Source organism: Ranitomeya variabilis, chromosome 3, assembly GCF_051348905.1.
Source record: "Ranitomeya variabilis isolate aRanVar5 chromosome 3, aRanVar5.hap1, whole genome shotgun sequence".
NCBI lineage: Eukaryota > Metazoa > Chordata > Amphibia > Anura > Dendrobatidae > Ranitomeya > Ranitomeya variabilis.
Genome location: NC_135234.1, coordinates 116859570 through 116879544, shown reverse-complemented (window position 1 = coordinate 116879544; position 19975 = coordinate 116859570). Strand labels below are relative to the sequence as shown.

The following is a 19975-nucleotide window of genomic DNA, read 5'->3' as shown; positions in this document are numbered from 1 at the left end:
CTGCTACAAAGGCAAATAAAATAATGGGATGCATTAAAAGAGGCATAGATGCTCATGAGGAGAACATAATTTTACCTCTATACAAGTCACTAGTTCGACCACACTTAGAATACTGTGCACAGTTCTGGTCTCCGGTGTATAAGAAAGACATAGCTGAACTAGAGCGGGTGCAGAGAAGAGCGACCAAGGTTATTAGAGGACTGGGGGGTCTGCAATACCAAGATAGGTTATTACACTTGGGGCTGTTTAGTTTGGAAAAACGAAGACTAAGGGGTGATCTTATGTTAATGTATAAATATATGAGGGGACAGTACAAAGACCTTTCTGATGATCTTTTTAATCATAGACCTGAGACAGGGACAAGGGGGCATCCTCTACGTCCGGAGGAAAGAACGTTTAAGCATAATAACAGACGCGGATTCTTTACTGTAAGAGCAGTGAGACTATGGAACTCTCTGCCGTATGATGTTGTAATGAGTGATTCATTAATTAAATTTAAGAGGGGACTGGATACCTTTCTGGAAAAGTATAATGTTACAGGGTATATACACTAGATTCCTTGATAGGGCGTTGATCCAGGGAACTAGTCTGATTGCCGTATGTGGGGTCGGGAAGGAATTTTTTTCCCCATGGTGGAGCTTACTCTTACCACATGGGTTTTTTTTTTGCCTTCCCCTGGATCAACATGTTAGGGCATGTTAGGTTAGGCTATGGGTTGAACTAGATGGACTTAGTCTTCCTTCAAGCTTAATAACTATGATACTATGATACTATGAAGTCCTGCTGGGGAATGAAATTTCCATCTCCAAAAAGCTTGTCGGCAGAGGGAAGCATGAAGTGCTCTAAAATTTCCTGGTAGACAGCTGCACTGACTTTGGTCTTGATAAAACCCAGTGGACCTACACCAGCAGATGACATGGCTCCTCAAACCATCACTGACTGTGGAAACTTCACACTAGACCTCAAACAGCTTGGATTGTGGCCTCTCCACTCTTTCTCCAGACTCTGGGATCTTGATTTCCAAATGAAATGCAAAATTTACTTTCATCTGGAAACAACACCTTGGTCCACTGACAACAGTCCAGTTCTTTTTCTCCTTGGCCCCAGGTAAGACGCTTCTTGCATTGTCTATTGGTCATGAGTGGGTTGACACAAGGAATGCGACACTTGTAGCCCATGTCCTGGATACGTCTGTGTGTGGTGGCTCTTGAAGCAATGACTCCAGCAGCAGTCCACTCCTTGTGAATCTCCCCCAAATTTTTTAATGACCTTTTCTTAACAATCCTTTCAAGACTGCAGTTATCTCGGTTGCTTGTGCACCTTTTTCTACCACACATTTTCCTGCCATTCAACTTTCCATTAATATGCTTGGATACAGCACTCTGAACAGCCAGCTTCTTTAGTAATGACCTTTTGCAGCTTACCCTCCTTGTGGAGTGTGTCAGTGACTGCCTTCTGGACATCTCTCAAGTCAGCAGTCTTCCCCATGATTGTGGAGCCTACTGAAACAGACTAAGGGACCTTTTTAAATGCTTAGGAAGGCTTTGCAGGAGTTTTTTGTTAATTGTTAATTATTCTAATTTACTGAGATAATGACTTTTGGGTTTTCATTGGCTGTAAGCCATAATCATCAACATTAACAGAAATAAACACTTGAAATAGATCACTCTGTTTGTAATAACTCTATATAATATGAGTTTCACTTTTTGAATTGAAGAACTGAAATAAATTAACTTTTTGACGATATTCTAATTTAGTGAGAAACACTTGTATACTACATTTTTAATTTGCTATTATTATTATTTTTACACCTACTACATATTGGGATAGGATCCTAGAGATGGGAATACCCCTTTCACCTCTCAGGAAATTGAATCTTGTAAGACAGATACCAACACTGAGCGCTGACTTTTTTTTCATAGGGTCGTGTAATAGTATTTCTCAATTGCTGATTCGGGTAAATTTAGAATTTCCGGCTGCGTTTGATCATTTCCTTCCTATGCAGCTTAAACATGAAAGAACGACTTCATCACTAACACAAACCGTTTCTAAGACATCGCCTCCACTTCCTTTCTATCTATTTTTGAGCAGGGATTGGACACTTGGGAGTTTACATGCTGTTTGTTGATACTGGGCTTTTTCCTTGTCTGAGAATTCCCTCCGCCATCTGGGATTTCTGCTAGTCGTACATTCGCAGGCAGCAGCAATAATTCAGCTTGTTTATTGGCCTTAAGTGACGGTAACAAATCCTCGGCCGCAGCTTTTCTCCGTATCAGCATTAGTGCTGAGGAAATCTAATAAAGGAGTCAGCGGAGAAAAGCAAATGATGGAGATGGAGATGCGCACAGGTTACTGATCTATTAAGTGGTTTGTCAGAACATAACAGATTAGCTATGTCTTCCCCTTCTATTTGAATACATGTAAAATAAATGACTTTTATTTCATTTACAAGTTATTTCCCAGGATCATATTTCTCCATTACTTTTATAGCATTGTCATGTAATTTCTTTATTGAAGGCCAGATTCGGCTTAACATGTTTTATGCGACAAAGTAAGAATATAAGGTAATCATTATATAACAATAGGATTATAGTCCCGTTCAGACTATATGGACAAAAGTATTGGGACACCTACACTTTAGACCTAGAGGATCTTGTATGACATCCCAGTCTGAGTCCATAGACATTGATATGGAGCTGTTACAACTTCCACTCTTCTGTGGGATGTTTTGTCCATTCATCCAGATGAGCATTTGTGAGATCAGGTTCTGATGACGTCCATCTGATGCTTGGCATTATGTTTGGTGATGTAAAGCTTTGCCTGAAGCTGCTCTGCAATGAAAACCCATGTCATGCAGCCCCTGATGTAGTTTTAGTGCTGAATGTTAAAGAGAATTTATATTCTGAGAGCGGCATGATGTAGGGGCTGAGAGCCTGATTCCAGTGATATGTCACTTACTAGACTGTGTGTTCAATAAATTCAGTGATTTATCAGCAGGAGATTATCACTACAGGACTAGGTGTCTGGTGCCTCCTAGTCAACTGTTTTGTGTAACCCCGCCCTCACCACTGATGGGCAGCTTTCTGTCTATAAACAGTGTACATAGAAAGCTGCCAATCAGTGGTGTGGGCGGGGTTATACAGAGCTCAGCAATCAGACCAATGCTAGATCTGCAGCAGAGAGAACAGGAATTGTAATATATCAAGATTACAGTATGCAGACCAGTCAGTGACCCATCGCTGGAATCAGGGTCTCTGTTCCTACATTATGCTGCTCTCAGGTTACTTGTTAAAAACCTGGCGACAGATTCTCATTAATGCTGGAGGATGTTTGGAATTTTGCAGTTATTGTGAAGCCCAGCACTCAGCGATCCCAATCTGCACCTTTACGTGTTCTCAATTTCATGGCGGACTTGCTGCGATTCCTTCCTCTTTTCATTAATAGCACTCAAAGTTGATTGTGGAATATTTAGGAAGCAACAGATTTCACAAACTGACTTATTGTAATGGTGGCATCCTATTACAGTCTGAGAGTCATAGTGTATATCATACTATACCATAAATCTAGCTAATGTGTGACTGGTGACCATACTGCAGTGTACTAGTTATCACCCTACTGTAGTATATAGAGGACAATGATGAAAATACAATGGACAATAGTAACTGAGATTCAAGGATTGCAACAAAGAAAACTGGCATTGCATTACTCTATTATAGACACCCTAAATGAGCACATCTGTAAGATGCCCATATAGTAGAGTGGTAAGGTAGTGAGTGTTTGGGGTCTGAATACAGTGCCTATCATCCAGCTGAAAAGGACATTTGGAAGGAATCTTCTCAGCAATGCTAATTATCAAAGTACAGTAGCTAACACTTATCACTCTTCTTTTAGTCTGTGTGCACACGTTGCTGATTTTTTTGCGTTTTTTCGCTATAAAAACACTATAAAACCGCAAAAAAACAGCATACATTAAGCATCCCATCATTTAGAATGAATTCCACAATTTTTGTGCACCTGATGCGTTTTTTCTGCGAAAAAACGCATCGCGGTAAAAAACGCAGCATGTTCATTAATTTTGTGGGGTTTTTTTGGCGGATTTCCCACTATAAAATGCATTGGGAAATGTCCGGGAAAAAAACGCACCAAAAATGCGGTAAAAACGCGCAAAAAATGCATGCAGATTTTTTGCAGATTTCTTGCAGAAAATGTCAGGTTTTTCTCAGGAATTTGCAAAAAATCCTGAACGTGTGCACATAGCCTAAAAGGGAATCAGTCACTAGGTTTCTACAATTTAATCTGAAAACAGCATGACGTAGTGACAGAGACCCTGATTGCAGCAATGTGTCACTTACTGGGCTGCTTTCTGTGGTTTTTATAAAATCACTGCAGGAGATTATCACTACAGGACTACTTGCCTGCTGCCAGGTAGTCCAACCATGCCCCCACTGATTGGCAGCTCTCTGCTATGCACAGCATACACAGAAAACAACCAATCAGTGATGTGGACGGGGTTATACAGAGCTCAGTATTCAGAGAACTGGTAGGTATGTGGCCGATAAAGCAGTTTTTAATCAAAATTGCAGCACCCAGTAATGGAATCAGGGTCTCTGCCCCTATATTATGCTGCTTTCAGATGAGGTAGTAAAATCTTGATGACAGATTCCCTTTACTGCATTTCTAAAATGTTCTTTTCTGTCCAAATTTGCAGCTACATGAGATATTTAGTAGGTCAGGGGATCCAATTAAGATTGACTTCAGATTGAGATTATCACGACGTGATGACCGCCATGTTGTTTTTTTCAGTTTCACACACCATTATATCTGCAATATTTAACGGTCTGTGTTGTGGCTAAAATTCTTGGACTGGCCACTGTTCCCCTGAGCAGAACTACTAACCTCACACATGCCTAGGAGGCTGTAATTTAGGTCAAAAGACCCACGGTCGCACCCGGGATTGAGGCCAAAGCACAGACTATAAAAGACATATAGTCATATGGGCCAGACTGGTTACTAGGCCAGTGTACAGTGTTTTCTAGGACTTGGATATAAGTAGCTTAAAACAAAGGTGCCCTAAAAAAAAAAAATGAAAAAATGTAAATAATTAATGTTTTAATAAAAAAAAATGATCATTTATTTTAAATTGAGTAAAATATGAAAAATAATTTTTAAAAAAATACTCATATTTTCCACTTTTAAACACTAGGGGGAGCAGCAGCTAAATTTTGCCATGAAAACCTAGTGTAGTGCTAGCTCACTTTACGACTGCAGTAAATGTGGGCGGGGTCTGATCACATGTGTCTGACGTCACCCCTCCCCTTCCCATAGACATGTGTCACCCCACACTGTCTACTTCTTTGGGAGCAGTGGAGTAATGTAATGGGCATTAGATACACGGATTTGGGGTGAGTATCACCGTGATGGGCATTAGATGCACCGCTGTGGGGGGTATCACCAGGGGTATACATAGAAATCAGAAGCCTCCACTGATGGCTCAGAGAACCGCTCTACTAGCCAGGCAGGAGAGCTGCGCTACTGCCAGGTGCACGCAGAGCGGTGTAGAGGCTCATGGACTTTCTATGGATCCTGGAGACCACTGTGCGCCCACGCCTGATGAGCTGAGCAGTTTTCTACTCAATCGAGGGAGAAGTAGGAGGTCTCAGGAACCGGATCTCACCGATGCTGCACATCCTAGGATGGGGTAGATGTATATGATAAAAGAACGATATTTAGCCCTTAGATTGAGATTTCTCAGCTTTGCAATCAACCTATTGCATCCAAGAACTGAACAGTCCGTTGTCCCCCATGGTAGTCCTCATCACTGTATATTCTCCCATACAACTGCCTTTTATACAACTTATTCTACTCCTTACATTAATCACTTGCTGAATACCTATATTCTCCTTATTATACCGGTTAAACATTTTCCCTTCTCACTTTCCCGAATTCAGCGACTAACGTGAGAGGGAACAAATACAGAAGGCGGCGATTCCCTGTTGTGCCATATTGTGCAGTAACCTTTTGGAAATATAACACGTGGGTGGAAATGTTCACGTTAATGCGAGCTCTGTATATTCCGGCAGGTCTCCGAACTCGTGAAAGAATACAAGAGAGAGCACCTGACTGTGTGGGGTAATGCCGACTACGAGATTGTGCAGAAGTGCCACCGACAGGTAGGGCAGAGTACAACCTTGTCTGTATAGCCGTGTGCCCCTCGTACCCACTCACTCTGGATGTAGGAGAGTTCAGAGGTTTGGCTCTTATCCAACAAAGGGATTATTTTTCTGTCCTGTTTTCCATATAAAGCGTGTTACCATAAGTCCATGGCTTCCATATGATCTTAGTTATAGTATTTAGTGTTTATTCTCATTATCACAGGGGTTTCTGCATTAGGTGCAGCCACTAGAGACTAATATGTTCTGGACATTCTCAATCCATATGTTCCCCCCTTACAAAATAATAACACTTACACTGCTCTCCAATGGCGGTGCCGTTCCAGGGGTGTTAGCACTGGCTTTACCCGGGATCATGTGACATAACAATGATCTCTTCGACCAATCAGCAGCTGCTTGACTCGTCTCCTTCGGACAAATTACATACATCCGTGGGAAGTGATCGCTGCTGCTCTCTCACTTCCTCATGATGTCTTTGTTACGTTCGAAGGTTGCGAGAGAGCGGCATTTAACATGTTCACAGCCGCTGGTGGGTCGCGATTCCACCCGCGGCTGTTAGGGGAACATGTCAGCTGTTCAAATCAGCTGATATGTGCCGGAAAAGTTGCAGGCTCACTGCCGTAGCCCGCAGCAAACAGGTGGAGCCCACCTTAGATGTCACTGTGATGTTCAAAATTATATTGTTGTCGATTATGAAGAATGTGAAACCATTAGATGCATCCAAAAATGTGAAAACTATTAGATGTTGTCTGATGAAGTTACAGGCCCCAAGTCTCAGGTTGTGCTACTGCAAAAATATAATATACCAGTATAGTGATACTGTTGTGATTTCTCTTAGTTGAGGTTTTGTCTTAAAGAAGCACTCCTCCTCCCATCAAAGTTTTTATCCTCTCAATATATTGCAGTCATCATATTATACAGCACTGTGTACTTACAATTGCTCATTTTGCCTTTCTGCCCTGGAGTCTCTTGTCCCTGCATTTCAGGTTTTAGTCACATGTTGTTCTAGACCTAATGGAAAAAAAGAATAACTTGGTAGAAAGGCAAAATGAGCAATTGTAAGTGCACAGTGCTATATGATATGATGACTGCAATATATTAAGAGGATAAAATCGTTGATAGGAGTGCTTCTTTAATGGCTTGAGGCGCTGGGGTCCTGGGTTCAAAGCCTACCAGAGACAACATCATTTGTAGATTCTCCCTGTGCTTGTGAGGTTTTCTTCAACACTCTTGAAGGGAACCTGTCAGGTCCCCAAACACTGCTAAGCTCCACATATGGGGTTACTCTACAGGTTAATAATATTCTTTTTAAATCAGTACGGCCGCCATACTGAAAGCCTGGCTGCCAGGATGAAATGAACTTCATTCCTCCCTTCAGTCATAGAGTTGTAGCAGGCGCGGCTTCAGTCACTGCTCAGTATGTAGTGAGCCACTCACTATACCCACGACCCGACACTGACTGACAGCCGTCTCTGTACTGATACACTGCTGTCAGTCAGTGCTGGTCGCACGGTTACAGCCGCCGCTGAGTGGTGACTGCAGCTGCGCCAGCCGCTCCTCTGTGACTGAAAGCTCGAGGCTGCTGGGAGGATAAAAGATCATTTCCTCCCAGCAGCTGAGCTTTCAGTGCGGATTTAGAATGCTATCACTTGCAGGCTTAATTTAAATTACTTGAAGCTGCACGCCCAACAAAAATGTTATCCTATAAACCTTTCTATATATGTTAAGAATGAATACGTCCCCCATTTGTGACTGCTTCTATCCCGCACTGCATAGGGACAGAATAATATTCCTGGTGGACAATAAGATATGGAGGGATCCATGTGGGATTATTGGACACCAGAGCTAATCCCTGTCATCTACTCAGGACAATTTTGGTCAGAACATTTTCCCTTCCAAAAACTTCTGTATTTTCTCTTGGTTGATGAGAAGATTGGTGGTTGGTTTATGGTAAAACCAGCCGGAAATTGATCATTTTTAGACCTATGACACGGCCATTACAAGGGAAACTAGGAAACAGTAGCAATGGGCAGCGATTGGGTCTTTGTTTTGACCAGTAAGACTGCTGTTGCGGAGGCGAATCTCTTTGTCTACCTCAGTAACAGTAGATGATTGGATTACGTAAATCCCATGTGATCCATTGTTTTTTATTGCAAGCAGAAACAATCAGTCATAAAATAAAAGCAAATGATGCTGCGCCGGCCAAGAAGCAGCACACAAAAATAATAACATGTACCATACAGTTGTGTGAAAAAGTGTTTGCCCCCTTCCTGATTTCCTATTCTTTTGCTTGTTTGTCACAATAAATGTTTTGATCACCAAACAAATTTAAATATTAGACAAAGATGACACAAGCAAACACAACATGCCATTTTCAAATTAACCCCTTAACGACCAGGGGTATTTCAGTTTTTGAATTTGTGTTTTGCTCCTCTTCCTCCCAGAGCCATAACTTTTTTTTTTTTTTTTTGGTCAATATGGCCATGTGAGGTCTTGTTTTTTTGCAGGACAAGTTGTACTTTTGAACGACACCATCGGTTTTAGCATATCGTGTACTGGAAAACAGGAAAAAAAATAAGTTCCAAGTGTGGTGAAATTGCAAAAAAGTGCAATTCCACAGAGGTTTTTTTACCATGTTCACTAAATGCTAAAACTGCCATTATGATTCTCCAGGTCATTTCGAGTTCATAGACACCAGACATGTATACAATCTTTTTTATTTACTGTATATACTCGAGTATAAGCCGAGATTTTCAGCCCATTTTTTGGGGCAAAAAGTCCCCCTCTCGGCTTACTCTAGTCATACCCAGGGGTCGGCAGGGGAGGGGGAGCGGGGGCTGTCTAATTATACTCACCTGCTCCTGGCGTGGTCCCTGCACGTCTTTTCCCCGGCGCCAGCAGGCTCTTCCTGTACTGAGCGGTCACATGGTACCGCTCATTACAGTAATGAATATGCAGCTCCACCTCCCATAAGGGTGGAGCCGCATATTCATTACTGTAATGAGCGATAACAGTGACCGCTCAGTACAGTAAGAAGCAGCAGCGCCGGGGAAGCAGGGACTGCACCGCGCCAGGAGCAGGTGAGTATAGTGGGGAGGGGGAGCGCAGCGCTGCACGATATTTACCTGCTCCCCGTTCCAGCCGCCACTCCGTCTTCAGCGTCTTCTGCAGTGACGCTCAGGTCAGAGGGCGCGGTGATGTGGTTAGTGCGCGTCCTCTGCCTGAACGTCAGTGCAGAAGACGCTGAAGATGGAGCGGCGCTGGAACAAAGTCAGGTGACTATTGAAAGTGCCGGGGGCCTGAGCGACGGAGAGGTGAGTATGTGATTTTTTTTTTTATCGCAGCAACAGCAAATGGGGCAAGTGTCTGTATGGAGCATCTTCTGGGGCCATAACGTTTGTGCAGCACTATAATGGGGCAAGTGTCTGTATAGAGCATCTTATGGGGCCATAACATTTGTGCAGCCCTATATGGGGCAAATATCTTTATGGAGCATCTTACGGGGCCATAATCAACATTTGTGCAGCATTATATTGGGCAAATGTGTTTATGGAGCATCTTATGGGGCCATTATTAACCTTTATGCAGGATTATATGGGGCATATTTTAATATGGAGCATCTTATGGGGCCCATCATAAACTTTATGGAGCATTATATGGGGCTCCTGATTCAATATGGATATTCAAAAACACTTAACCTACTGATGTCTCAATTAATTTTACTTTTATTGGTATCTATTTTTACTTTTGACATTTACCGGTAGCTGCTGCATTTCCCACCCTAGGCTTATACTCGAGTCATTAAGTTTTCCCAGTTTTTTGTGGCAAAATTAGGGGCTCGGCTTATACTCGGGTCGGCTTATACTCGAGTATATACGGTAAGTGGTGGAAAAAAAATCCCCAAAAAAATTTGCAGCGATCACGTGACAGGGCCACCAATGGGCGGGATCCAAATAGGGGGAGTCCGACGTGGACGTACTATTATGCCCATCTTCAGAAAGGGGTTAAGGTCTTTATTATTAAGGGAAAAATAAATCCTAACCTACAGAGCCCTGTGTGAATAAGTGATTGCCCCCCTCCCCCCATTTAAAACATAAATTAACTGATGTTCAGTTCATCCCATCTTTAGGAAGCTGAGTTCAAATTCCCTAGCCACACGCAGGCCTAATTACTGCCACACCTGTTCTCAATCAAGAAATTGCTTAAATAGGACCTGCCTGAGAAAGTGAAGTAGACCAAAAATCCTCAAAAGCTAGACATCAGGCCGAGATCCAAAGAAATTATGGAGCAAATGAGAAACAAAGTAATTGAGATCTATTAATCTGGAAAAAGGTTATTAAGTGGTTAGTCAAGCTTTGGGACCCCAGTGAACCACAGTGACAGACATTATTCACAAATGGCGACAACATGGAACAATGGTGAATCTCCCCAGGAGTGGCCGGCCAATGAAAATTACCCTAAGAGTGCAGCGACGACTCATCCAAAAGGTCACAAAAGACCACACAACAACATCCAAACAACTGCAGGCCTCACTTACCTCAATTCAGGTCAGTGTTCATGACTCCACCATAAGAAATAGACTCAACAAAAACGGTCTGCATGGCAGAGTTCCAAGATAAAAACCACTTCTGAGCAATAAGAACATAAAGGCTCGTCTCGGTTTTGCCAGAAAACATCTTCATCTTGAACTTTTTGGAAGGTGTGTGTCCCATTACATCTAGCATAGAAGTAACAACATTTCAGAAAAGGAACATCATAGCAAGCGTAAAATATGGTGCTGGCAGTGTGATGATCTGGGGCTCTTTTGCTGCTTCAGGACCTGGAAGACTTGCTGTGGTAAGTGGAACCATGAATTTTGCTGTCTACCAAAAAATCCTGAAGGAGAATGTCCGGCCATCTGTTCGTGACCGCAAGCTGAAGCTTACTTGAGTTATGTAGCAGGAAATGATCCAAAACACACCACCAAGTCCACCTTTGGATGGCTTAAGGAAAACAAAATTAAGACTTTGGAGTGGCTTAATCAAAGTCCTGACCTTAATCCAATTGAGATGCAATGGCATAACTTTGAAAAGGTGGTTCATTCTCAGAAACCTTCCAAGGTGGCTGAATTACAACAATTCTGCAAAGATGAATGGGCGAAAATTCCTCTAGAGCGTTGTAAAAGACTCATTGCCAGTTATCGCAAACACTCGATTGCAATTGTTGCTGCTAAGGGTGGTCCAACCAGTTATTAGGTTTAGGTGGCAATCACTTTATCACACAGGGCCCTGTAGGTTTGGATTTCTTTTTTCTTTAATAATAAAGACCTTCATTTATAAACTGCATTTTGTGTTTACTTGTGTTATCTTTGTCTAATATTTAAATTTGGTTTGTGATCTGAAACATTTAAGTGTGACACATTCAAAAGAATAGAAAATCAGGAGGGGGCAAACACTTCTAGCATGAGAGCACAACACACAGTATGGATTATCCTACACAAGCCAAAAGGAGAGGAGAAATGAGACATCCTGCATCTGATCCCAGAGCGTACAGGAAAGAGGAGTCTGTGTCTGACCCCATAGTGTACCAGAAAGAGGGCATCCTGTGTCTGACCCCATAGTGTAACAGAAATAGGACATCCCTCCAGCCGTTCACAAGCACCACATATCAAGGAACAACAGGAACAGAACATTTTGCCAATCCGACTGTCATTCTTTGTTACTGTATGAATGAATGTAAGAATGTTCACTGGAGTTAAGGGTTCTGTTAGTTTACCTCTCCAGTAGACCGGATCTCTGTCTCCATTATGTTGATTTTTACTTATTTACTTCATTTTGACCACTTAATTTTGAGGCAACTGCACAGGAATGGCTAACCTGACAGTTTGTTTGAGCCTCTGGCAAAGCCTTTTTGTTCTTGGTGGTTATTTTGGGTTAAAAGTTTTCTTCATAAAGTATTTATTAATGTCTGACTTTAAATCTGACCTTTAATAAATGGCCGTGGCCATTTCCTCTAATTTAGTATCCACATGTGTTTATGTTGTATTGTTACCGTAAGTATTTATGATGGAAAGTTTGGTCGACACCATATAATCCCATGGAAATAAAGCAATGCTTCTGTTTTGATCCTAGAACTGCAGCATTCCTCTGCTTTTCTGCTTTCAACGGGTTTTGCTCCTGGTTGGACTGTTCTACACGGGACTCCTGCCCTTCTTTCCAATTCGGGAACAGTTCTTAGAAATTCCCATGCCTTCTATAATCATGAAGTAAGAAATATTAACATCTTAATTTCTAACTGTATATCAAAATGAGACATTTAGCAAACAATTGATCAATTCTTTGAGCCACCCCGCCATGCCAACGCATTCTCATAATGGGGCAGCCCTACTCTACAATTTTTTTTATTCGCTGTGCCATTACGGCCTCCTAATGGCACAGCGAATATAAAAAACGTAGAGTAGGACTGCCCCATTATGAGAATGCCTTGGCGTGGCGGAGGGTGGCTCAAGGAATTGATGAATTGTTTGCTAAATGTCTCATTTTGAAATGCGTTCTGACCATAAGCAGCGCTGGCTTCTCCTCTTTTTTTTATTTTGATAATGCTGAATTCCTACATTGTAAAAGCAAATGTCTATCATTAATCATCCATATGAATGCTATGTACGTAGTATATTTATGCATGTATATAGTAATCAGCCATAAAGTTAATGCCAAGTGAGTATCATTGTTTATCTCTTTACAATGGCACTTGTAAAGGATTAGAATATTATTGGAAGTAAATGAACTATCATTTCTTGAGGTTGATGTGTTGGGAGCAGGAAAATCGGGCAATCAAAGGATCTGAATGACTTTTACAAGGACCAAATTGTGATGCTAAATGGTTGAGTCAGAGCATATCTTAAATGGCAGGTGCTGTACAGTGTTCCCGGGATGCTAATATTACCAAAAGTGGCCCAAAGAAGGACTAGGGAAGGGAATCAGCGACATCTTGGGTGTCATGAATACTCAAGGTTCATTAAATGGGTCGTCCTGTCTAAAACTACTCTATGTGACTGCAGACTTGTGAATCCTCAGATCACGCGCACAGCGCGCTGTGAGAATTCTCTGTTGTCAGTGACGGGAACGGCTGTCACATGGCCGCAAGCATGCAATATGAATACTCCTTGCCAAATTCCGACTAGGCTGTTTCCGGTCTCGGTCAATACACTTGCATTGAGCGAAGTCGCAGCCAATCGGATTGTATTAATATTGCATACTTGCAATCACATGACCAACGTTCCCAGCGCTAACACCAGAGAATCCTCACAGCGCAGTGCGCATGATGTGAGGATTCACAAGTCAGCAGTCTCACAGAGTGACTGCAGACTTCTAGTTTTAAACCGAACAGCTCCTTTAAGTGTGGTAAGCAGATGCTAGCTAGTCTAATCAATCCCCCAGAAGAGCTATTGTAGCACAAATAGGAGAGAAAGTTAATACCAACTATCATAGAAAATTGTTGGAACCCACAGTGCAGCTTTCACCATGAAATTTGATATATCTTAACATCATGGACTTTTGAGCATCAGAACTGGACCACCAATCAGGGAAAGAAGGTTTCCTGGATCACAGACAGCCACAGCTGTATAGGTGTTTGTAATGAGACCAGCTTAGCTCTGCTGTACTGCCTCTCCCCTCACACTGACTGAAGTGAGATGAAAGCTGAAAATTTGTATTCCCAATCAGCTCTGCAATGAGATCAGTGAGGAGGTCAGACTGTTTATCATTACATGTCTCACAATGAGAAAAGTACTCTTAGTTATCTTGGGGCATGTTCTTTTTTTTCCCCTGTATGCTGCAGCCTGCTTATGATTGGTCAACCTCATGCAAGGAAAGAAGTAAACGCCCCGAAGAGACAAATCTTTGGCAACACCCAGATGGATTTAAAGGGAACCTGTCATCAGGTTCTCCCTATATAAAGTTTGGCCAGCACCTGTAAGCCCTCTGTTGCAGCATACAAGAATGCTGCATATATTTCCCCAGTCGGCTCTGCAAGGCACAAAAAATAGATTTCATTATACTTACAGGCGACACAGTCCGGTCCAATGAGTGTCTCTGATCTTGGTCCAGCACCTCATCTCTTTTTACAATCCTTCCCTGCTTTGTCCTTCATTCCGCTTCTGCGCATGCGTACTTCTCTCCGCACTGCCAATGGTAGAGCAAAGTACTGTACTGCACATGCGCGGGGAAAGGAGGACATTATGTGGATGATGTAGCACGTGTAGTTCACATGAAAGCTGGGAAGGAGGACGGCAATCGCAAATAAAGAGGAGGCGTCGGATCAAGACCAGAGACGCCCGTCAGATCGGAGTGCGCCGTTGGTAAGTATAACAAAACTTATATTTTATGCCTTGCAGAGTGGATTCAGGACATATATACAGCACTTTAGTATGTAACAGAGGGCGTACAGGTGCTGGCCATACTTTATATGGAGAAATCCTGGTAACAGATTCCCTTTAACATAAATTATAACCAAAACTTTGCAAGCTAATATCTCCACAACAGGTAGGGGAAATCTATAATATTAAAACCGTGTTTTATTCAGCTCTGAAGCCATTATTCCTTAGTGTGGCCAGTCAGTGTGAGGTTCTGAGTAATGTAGTGGGAAACCTTGGATCCTGATATATATTCATATGAACGGTAATTTGGCAAGTGCCAAATACATAAATATTGTCCTAGACCAAGTACATCATTTATGGCAGCAGTATTCCTTAATTGCAGGGGCCTCTTCCAGCAGGACAGTGTGCTCTTCTGCAGTGCAATAATGGCTTAGGAATAGTTTTAATGATATGACGGGTTCAAGGTGTTGACTTGGCAGACGGCATTGGATTTTATACATCTGTGACAATAGAACTGAATGAATAAGCTGAGTGCAATGAGTTACATGTGTGCACCAATACTTTCGTCCATTTAGTGTTAATAACTATATCATTTCAGCCAGCACTCCCTATGATCAGCCAGAATATGGAGGCATTAGACTGATTTTATAGGGCACCATGTAATGCTTCATTTCTGGAAAACTAAGGACTCATGTAGGTGTTTTCTCACTGCTGATAGCTGACCATAAGTGTTTCTGGAGTTTCTGCTTTTGTTCATCAATCATATTATGTAACATGTAGAAAACTACAGTTAGGTCCATATATATTTGGACAGAGACAACATTTTTCTTATTTTGGTTATAGACATTACCACAATGAATTTTAAACAAAACAATTCAGATGCAGTTGAAGTTCAGACTTTCAGCTTTCATTTAACGGTATCCACATTAAAATTGGATGAAGGGTTTAGAAGTTTCAGCTTCTTAACATGTGCCACCCTGTTTTTAAAGGGACCAAAAGTAATTGGACAGATTCAATAATTTTAAATAAAATGTTTATTTTTAGTGCTTGGTTGAAAACCCTTTGTTGGCAATGACGTCCATGAGTTCAAGACTTCAGGCAGTCACCAGACGTTGTGTTTCCTCCTTTTTGATGCTCTGCCAGGCCTTCACTGCGGTGGTTTTCAGTTGCTGTTTGTTTGTGGGCCTTTCTGTCTGAAGCTTAGTCTTTAACAAGTGAAATGCATGCTCTATTGGGTTGAGATCAGGTGACTGACTTGGCCATTCAGGAATATTCCACTTCTTTGCTTTAATAAACTCCTGGGTTGCTTTGGCTTTATGTTTTGGGTCATTGTCCATCTGTAGTATGAAACGACGACCAATCAGTTTGGCTGCATTTGGCTGGATCTGAGCACACAGTATGGCGGCTCTGAATACCTCAGAATTCATTCGGCTGCTTTTGTCCTGTGTCACATCATCAATAAACACTAGTGACCCAGTGCCACTGGCAGCCATGCATGCCCAAGCCATCACACTGCCTCCACCGTGTTTTACAGATGATGTGGTATGCTTTGGAGCATGAGCTGTACCACGCCTTCGCCATACTTTTCTCTTTCCATCATTCTGGTAGAGGTAGATCTTGGTTTCATCTGTCCAAAGAATGTTCTTCCAGAACTGTGCTGGCTTTTATAGATGTTTTTTAGCAAAGTCCAGTCTAGCCTTTTTATTCTTGATGCTTATGAGTGGCTTGCACCGTGCAGTGAACCCTCTGTATTTACTTTCATGCAGTCTTCTCTTTATGGTAGATTTGGATATTGATACGCCGACCTCCTGGAGAGTGTTGTTCACTTGGTTGGCTGTTGTGAAGGGGTTTCTCTTCACCATGGAGATTATTCTGCTATCACCCACCACTGTTGTCTTCCGTGGGCGCTCAGGTCTTTTTGCATTGATGAGTTCACCAGCGCTTTCTTTCTTTCTCAGGATGTACCAAACTGTATATTTTGCCACTCCTAATATTGTAGCAATTTCTCGGATGGGTTTTTTCTCTGTTTTCACAGCTTAAGAATGGCTTGTTTCACCTACATGGAGAGCTCCTTTGACCGCATGTTTACTTCACAGCAAAACCTTCCAAATGCAAGCACCACACCTCAAATCAACTCCAGGCCTTTTATCTACTTAATTGAGAATGACATAATGAAGGGATTACCCACACCTGACCATGAAATAGCCTTGGAGTCAATTGTCCAATTACTTTTGGTCCCTTTAAAAACAGGGTGGCACATGTTAAGGAGCTGAAACGCCTAAACCCTTCATCCAATTTTAATGTGGATACCCTCAAATGAAAGCTGAAAGTCTGAACTTCAACTGCATCTGAATTGTTTTGTTTAAAATTCATTGTGGTAATGTCTATAACCAAAATAAGAAAAATGTTGTCTCTGTCCAAATATATATGGACCTAACTGTATATATCATCTCCACTTCTATCTAATACCATCATTCTCCCGCCACCTCTGAGAGCCACCTGTCTACCTAGGAAATAAAGGATCATCTACTTCATCTTCTTTATACCGATATACACATTACACCATCCAACCACCCAATGTATATGGCCAGCATTAGTCCCATTGTAATATGCATTATGTCAACTGACTGCAAATGATAATTTTACTAACGTATTTTTTTTTGTATCTTCCTGCAGGCTTAAAGATCCCTCAAAAATGAGCAAAAGTCACAAGTTTGTTGTGTGGCTAGCAGATGCGTAAGCAAAGCTTTACCTGTATTTCTTTAAGGGTTTATTTTATAGTTGATTACATAAACTAGATAGAAGCTCCACGACACTATTCTCACTGCAAATTTTAGGCTTTGGATTTGATGTGATGCATTTTATATCTTCCAGATTAATTATGAGAAAGTCTCTATTTGAACATCTGAAAGCTCGAGGAATCCAGGTATGTTGAAAAATAATACATTTTTATATGCAATTTGTATATATAGATATAATATATTCACATGCGTGTGTATATACCATGTTTACATATATACTGAGTGCATGTGTGTATGTGTGTATATATACAGTGGCATGTAATTGTTTGGACACCCCTGGTCAAACTTACTGTTATTGTGAACAGCTAAGCAAGTTGAAGTTGAAATGATCTCTAACGGGGCTAACGTTAAAGATTACACATTTTCTTTGTATGTTAGGCAAAAATAAAATAAATATATATGTGTATTCATTTTTTACATTTTTAAAAATTACAGAAAGGAAAATGGGCCAATGCAAAAGATTGGGCACCCTTGGAGATTTGTGTTCTCAGATACCTTTGAGCAAGGTTTCAGACCTTAATTAGCCTGTTTAGGGTTATGGCTTGTTCGTCTTAAGGAAAGGCCAGGTAATGCAAATTTCCGAGCTTTATAAAAACCCAGCCTCTAACCTCGTGCTAAAAAACAGCAGCCATGGGTTCTTTTAAGCAGCTGCCTAGCACTCTGAAAATGAAAATGGTGGAGGTCCACAAAGCAGGAGAAGGCTATAAGAATTCAAAATGTTTTCAAGTTGTCCTTTCCTCAGTTCAAAATGTAATTAAGAAATGGCAGTTAACAGGAACAATGGAGGTTAAGATAAGGTCTGGAAGACCAAACAAAATTTCAGTGAGAGCTGCTTGTAGGATTGCTAGTGAAGAAAATCAGAACCCCCACTTGACTGCAAAAGACCTTCAGAAAGATCTAGCAGACTCTGGAATAGTGTACCACTGCTGTTCAAAGACACCTGCACGAATATGGCCTTTATGGAGGAGTCATCAGAATAAAATCTCTCCTGCATCCTGACCATAAAATTCAGCTTCGGAAGTTTGCAAAAGAACATCTGAAGCCTGATGCATTTTGGAAATAACCAATAACATTGGGAACATTTAATTGGTAGAGAGAAGAATGGATTTAGTGAAATTTCAACAAATTCTTGATTCAAACGTAACAGCATCTGTCAAGAAGCTAAAGTTGAAAAGAGGACGGCTTCTAAACATGAATAATGATCCTAAACACATGTCAAAATCCACAATAGACTACCTCAAAATGTGCAAGCTCAAGCTGAAGGTTTTACAATGGCCATCGCAGTCCCCTGATCTGACCATCATTGAAAATCTGTATCTAGACGCCAAAATAGCAGTGCATGCATGACGACCCAGAAGCTCCCAGAACCGGAAGAATTTTTCATGAAAGATTGGATGAAAATTCCACACACAAGAATTGAAAGACTCTTCGCTGTCTACAAAAAGCATTTACAAGGTGTAATACTTGTAAAAGAGGGTGCTATTAGGTACTAACCACGCAGGGTGCCCAAACTTTTGCATCGGCCCATTTTTCTTTTTGTTATTTTTAAAATGTAAAAGATTAAAATATTTTTTTTTTCCTAACATACAAAGGAAATGTTTCATCTTTACCTTTAGCGATCATTTGATATTCAACTTGCTGAACTGTTCACAATAATAGTAATTTTTATCAGGGGCGTCGAAACTTTTACAGGACACTGTATGTATGTATGTATGTATATATACACAGTATAAAGGAGTTCCTCCACTAACCACCAGAAAAAGAAACCAAAATGTTGTATGTCACCTTATACCAATAGCACCTAATGGAGACTAGCAGTCCTCAATAAGTCTCATGGACAGACGTCTTTGGTTAGAGGAAACCTGAAGGGACCGAAGTGCACACACTGCAAACCTTTCTAAACCCAGTAATGAATCTGTTCAATATCTGGACTGACTGAGGTCTTCAGAGAAAACCAGGCCAGGAGGGAAGGACAAGCCCCGCTACCTAACCTGCCCATCATTCCATAAACATCCCGGCTTAAACCAGGAATTATCAGCCGTTAGCAAACAATACTTTACTAGGGACTTCCAGCTCTCCTGTATTCCCGCATTAGATACGTGCATGTATGTATATGAGAGGAATGTGGGCGACTTAAAGGCATCCTGTCAGGTTGGATATCACTAATAACCTGCAGATATAGGGTTAAACTACAGGTTATTAGCGTTATGGAGTAGCCCAGCGGCTGTATCTATCTAAAAGTGCAGCATCTATGAGTAATGGAACTTTATTCCTCCCGGGAGCCGCCATCTTTCAGTCAGGCAGGTGTACTGACCGGCCACAGTCATAGTTCACTATGCTATGAGCGGCGGCTGTAGACATTCCCTGGCATTCTGACTGACAGCGGTCTCCTCACTGACGCACTGCATAGCCGGCTATCAGTCAAAGTGTCGCGCTTCCTCACAGTACTGACAGTGTCCCTCCCATGACTAAAAAATGGCGGCTCCCGGGAGGAATAAAGTACATTTACTCACGGTCGCTGCACTTTCAGGACAGTGGTCAGACACCGTTATAACGCTGCTATCTGGCACTTTGACCCAATATCTGTGAGATAATAGCATCATCCAACCTGACAGGTTCAATCAACCGAGACCATGGGGATGAGGGGGTGC

At 41.7% G+C, this 19975-nt stretch overlaps 1 protein-coding gene across 1 annotated transcript in view; it reads left to right on the top strand.

The window, feature by feature from the left end:
• Positions 1-19975, top strand: part of GDPD1 (glycerophosphodiester phosphodiesterase domain containing 1) — a 123128-nt gene that overhangs the window by 96876 nt on the left and 6277 nt on the right. Inside the window, exons 6-9 of the mRNA XM_077294597.1 lie at positions 6081-6170; positions 12281-12414; positions 17200-17259; positions 17398-17449. Of these exons, the coding sequence (XP_077150712.1) occupies positions 6081-6170; positions 12281-12414; positions 17200-17259; positions 17398-17449 (336 nt within the window). The remainder of the gene's footprint in view (positions 1-6080; positions 6171-12280; positions 12415-17199; positions 17260-17397; positions 17450-19975) is intronic.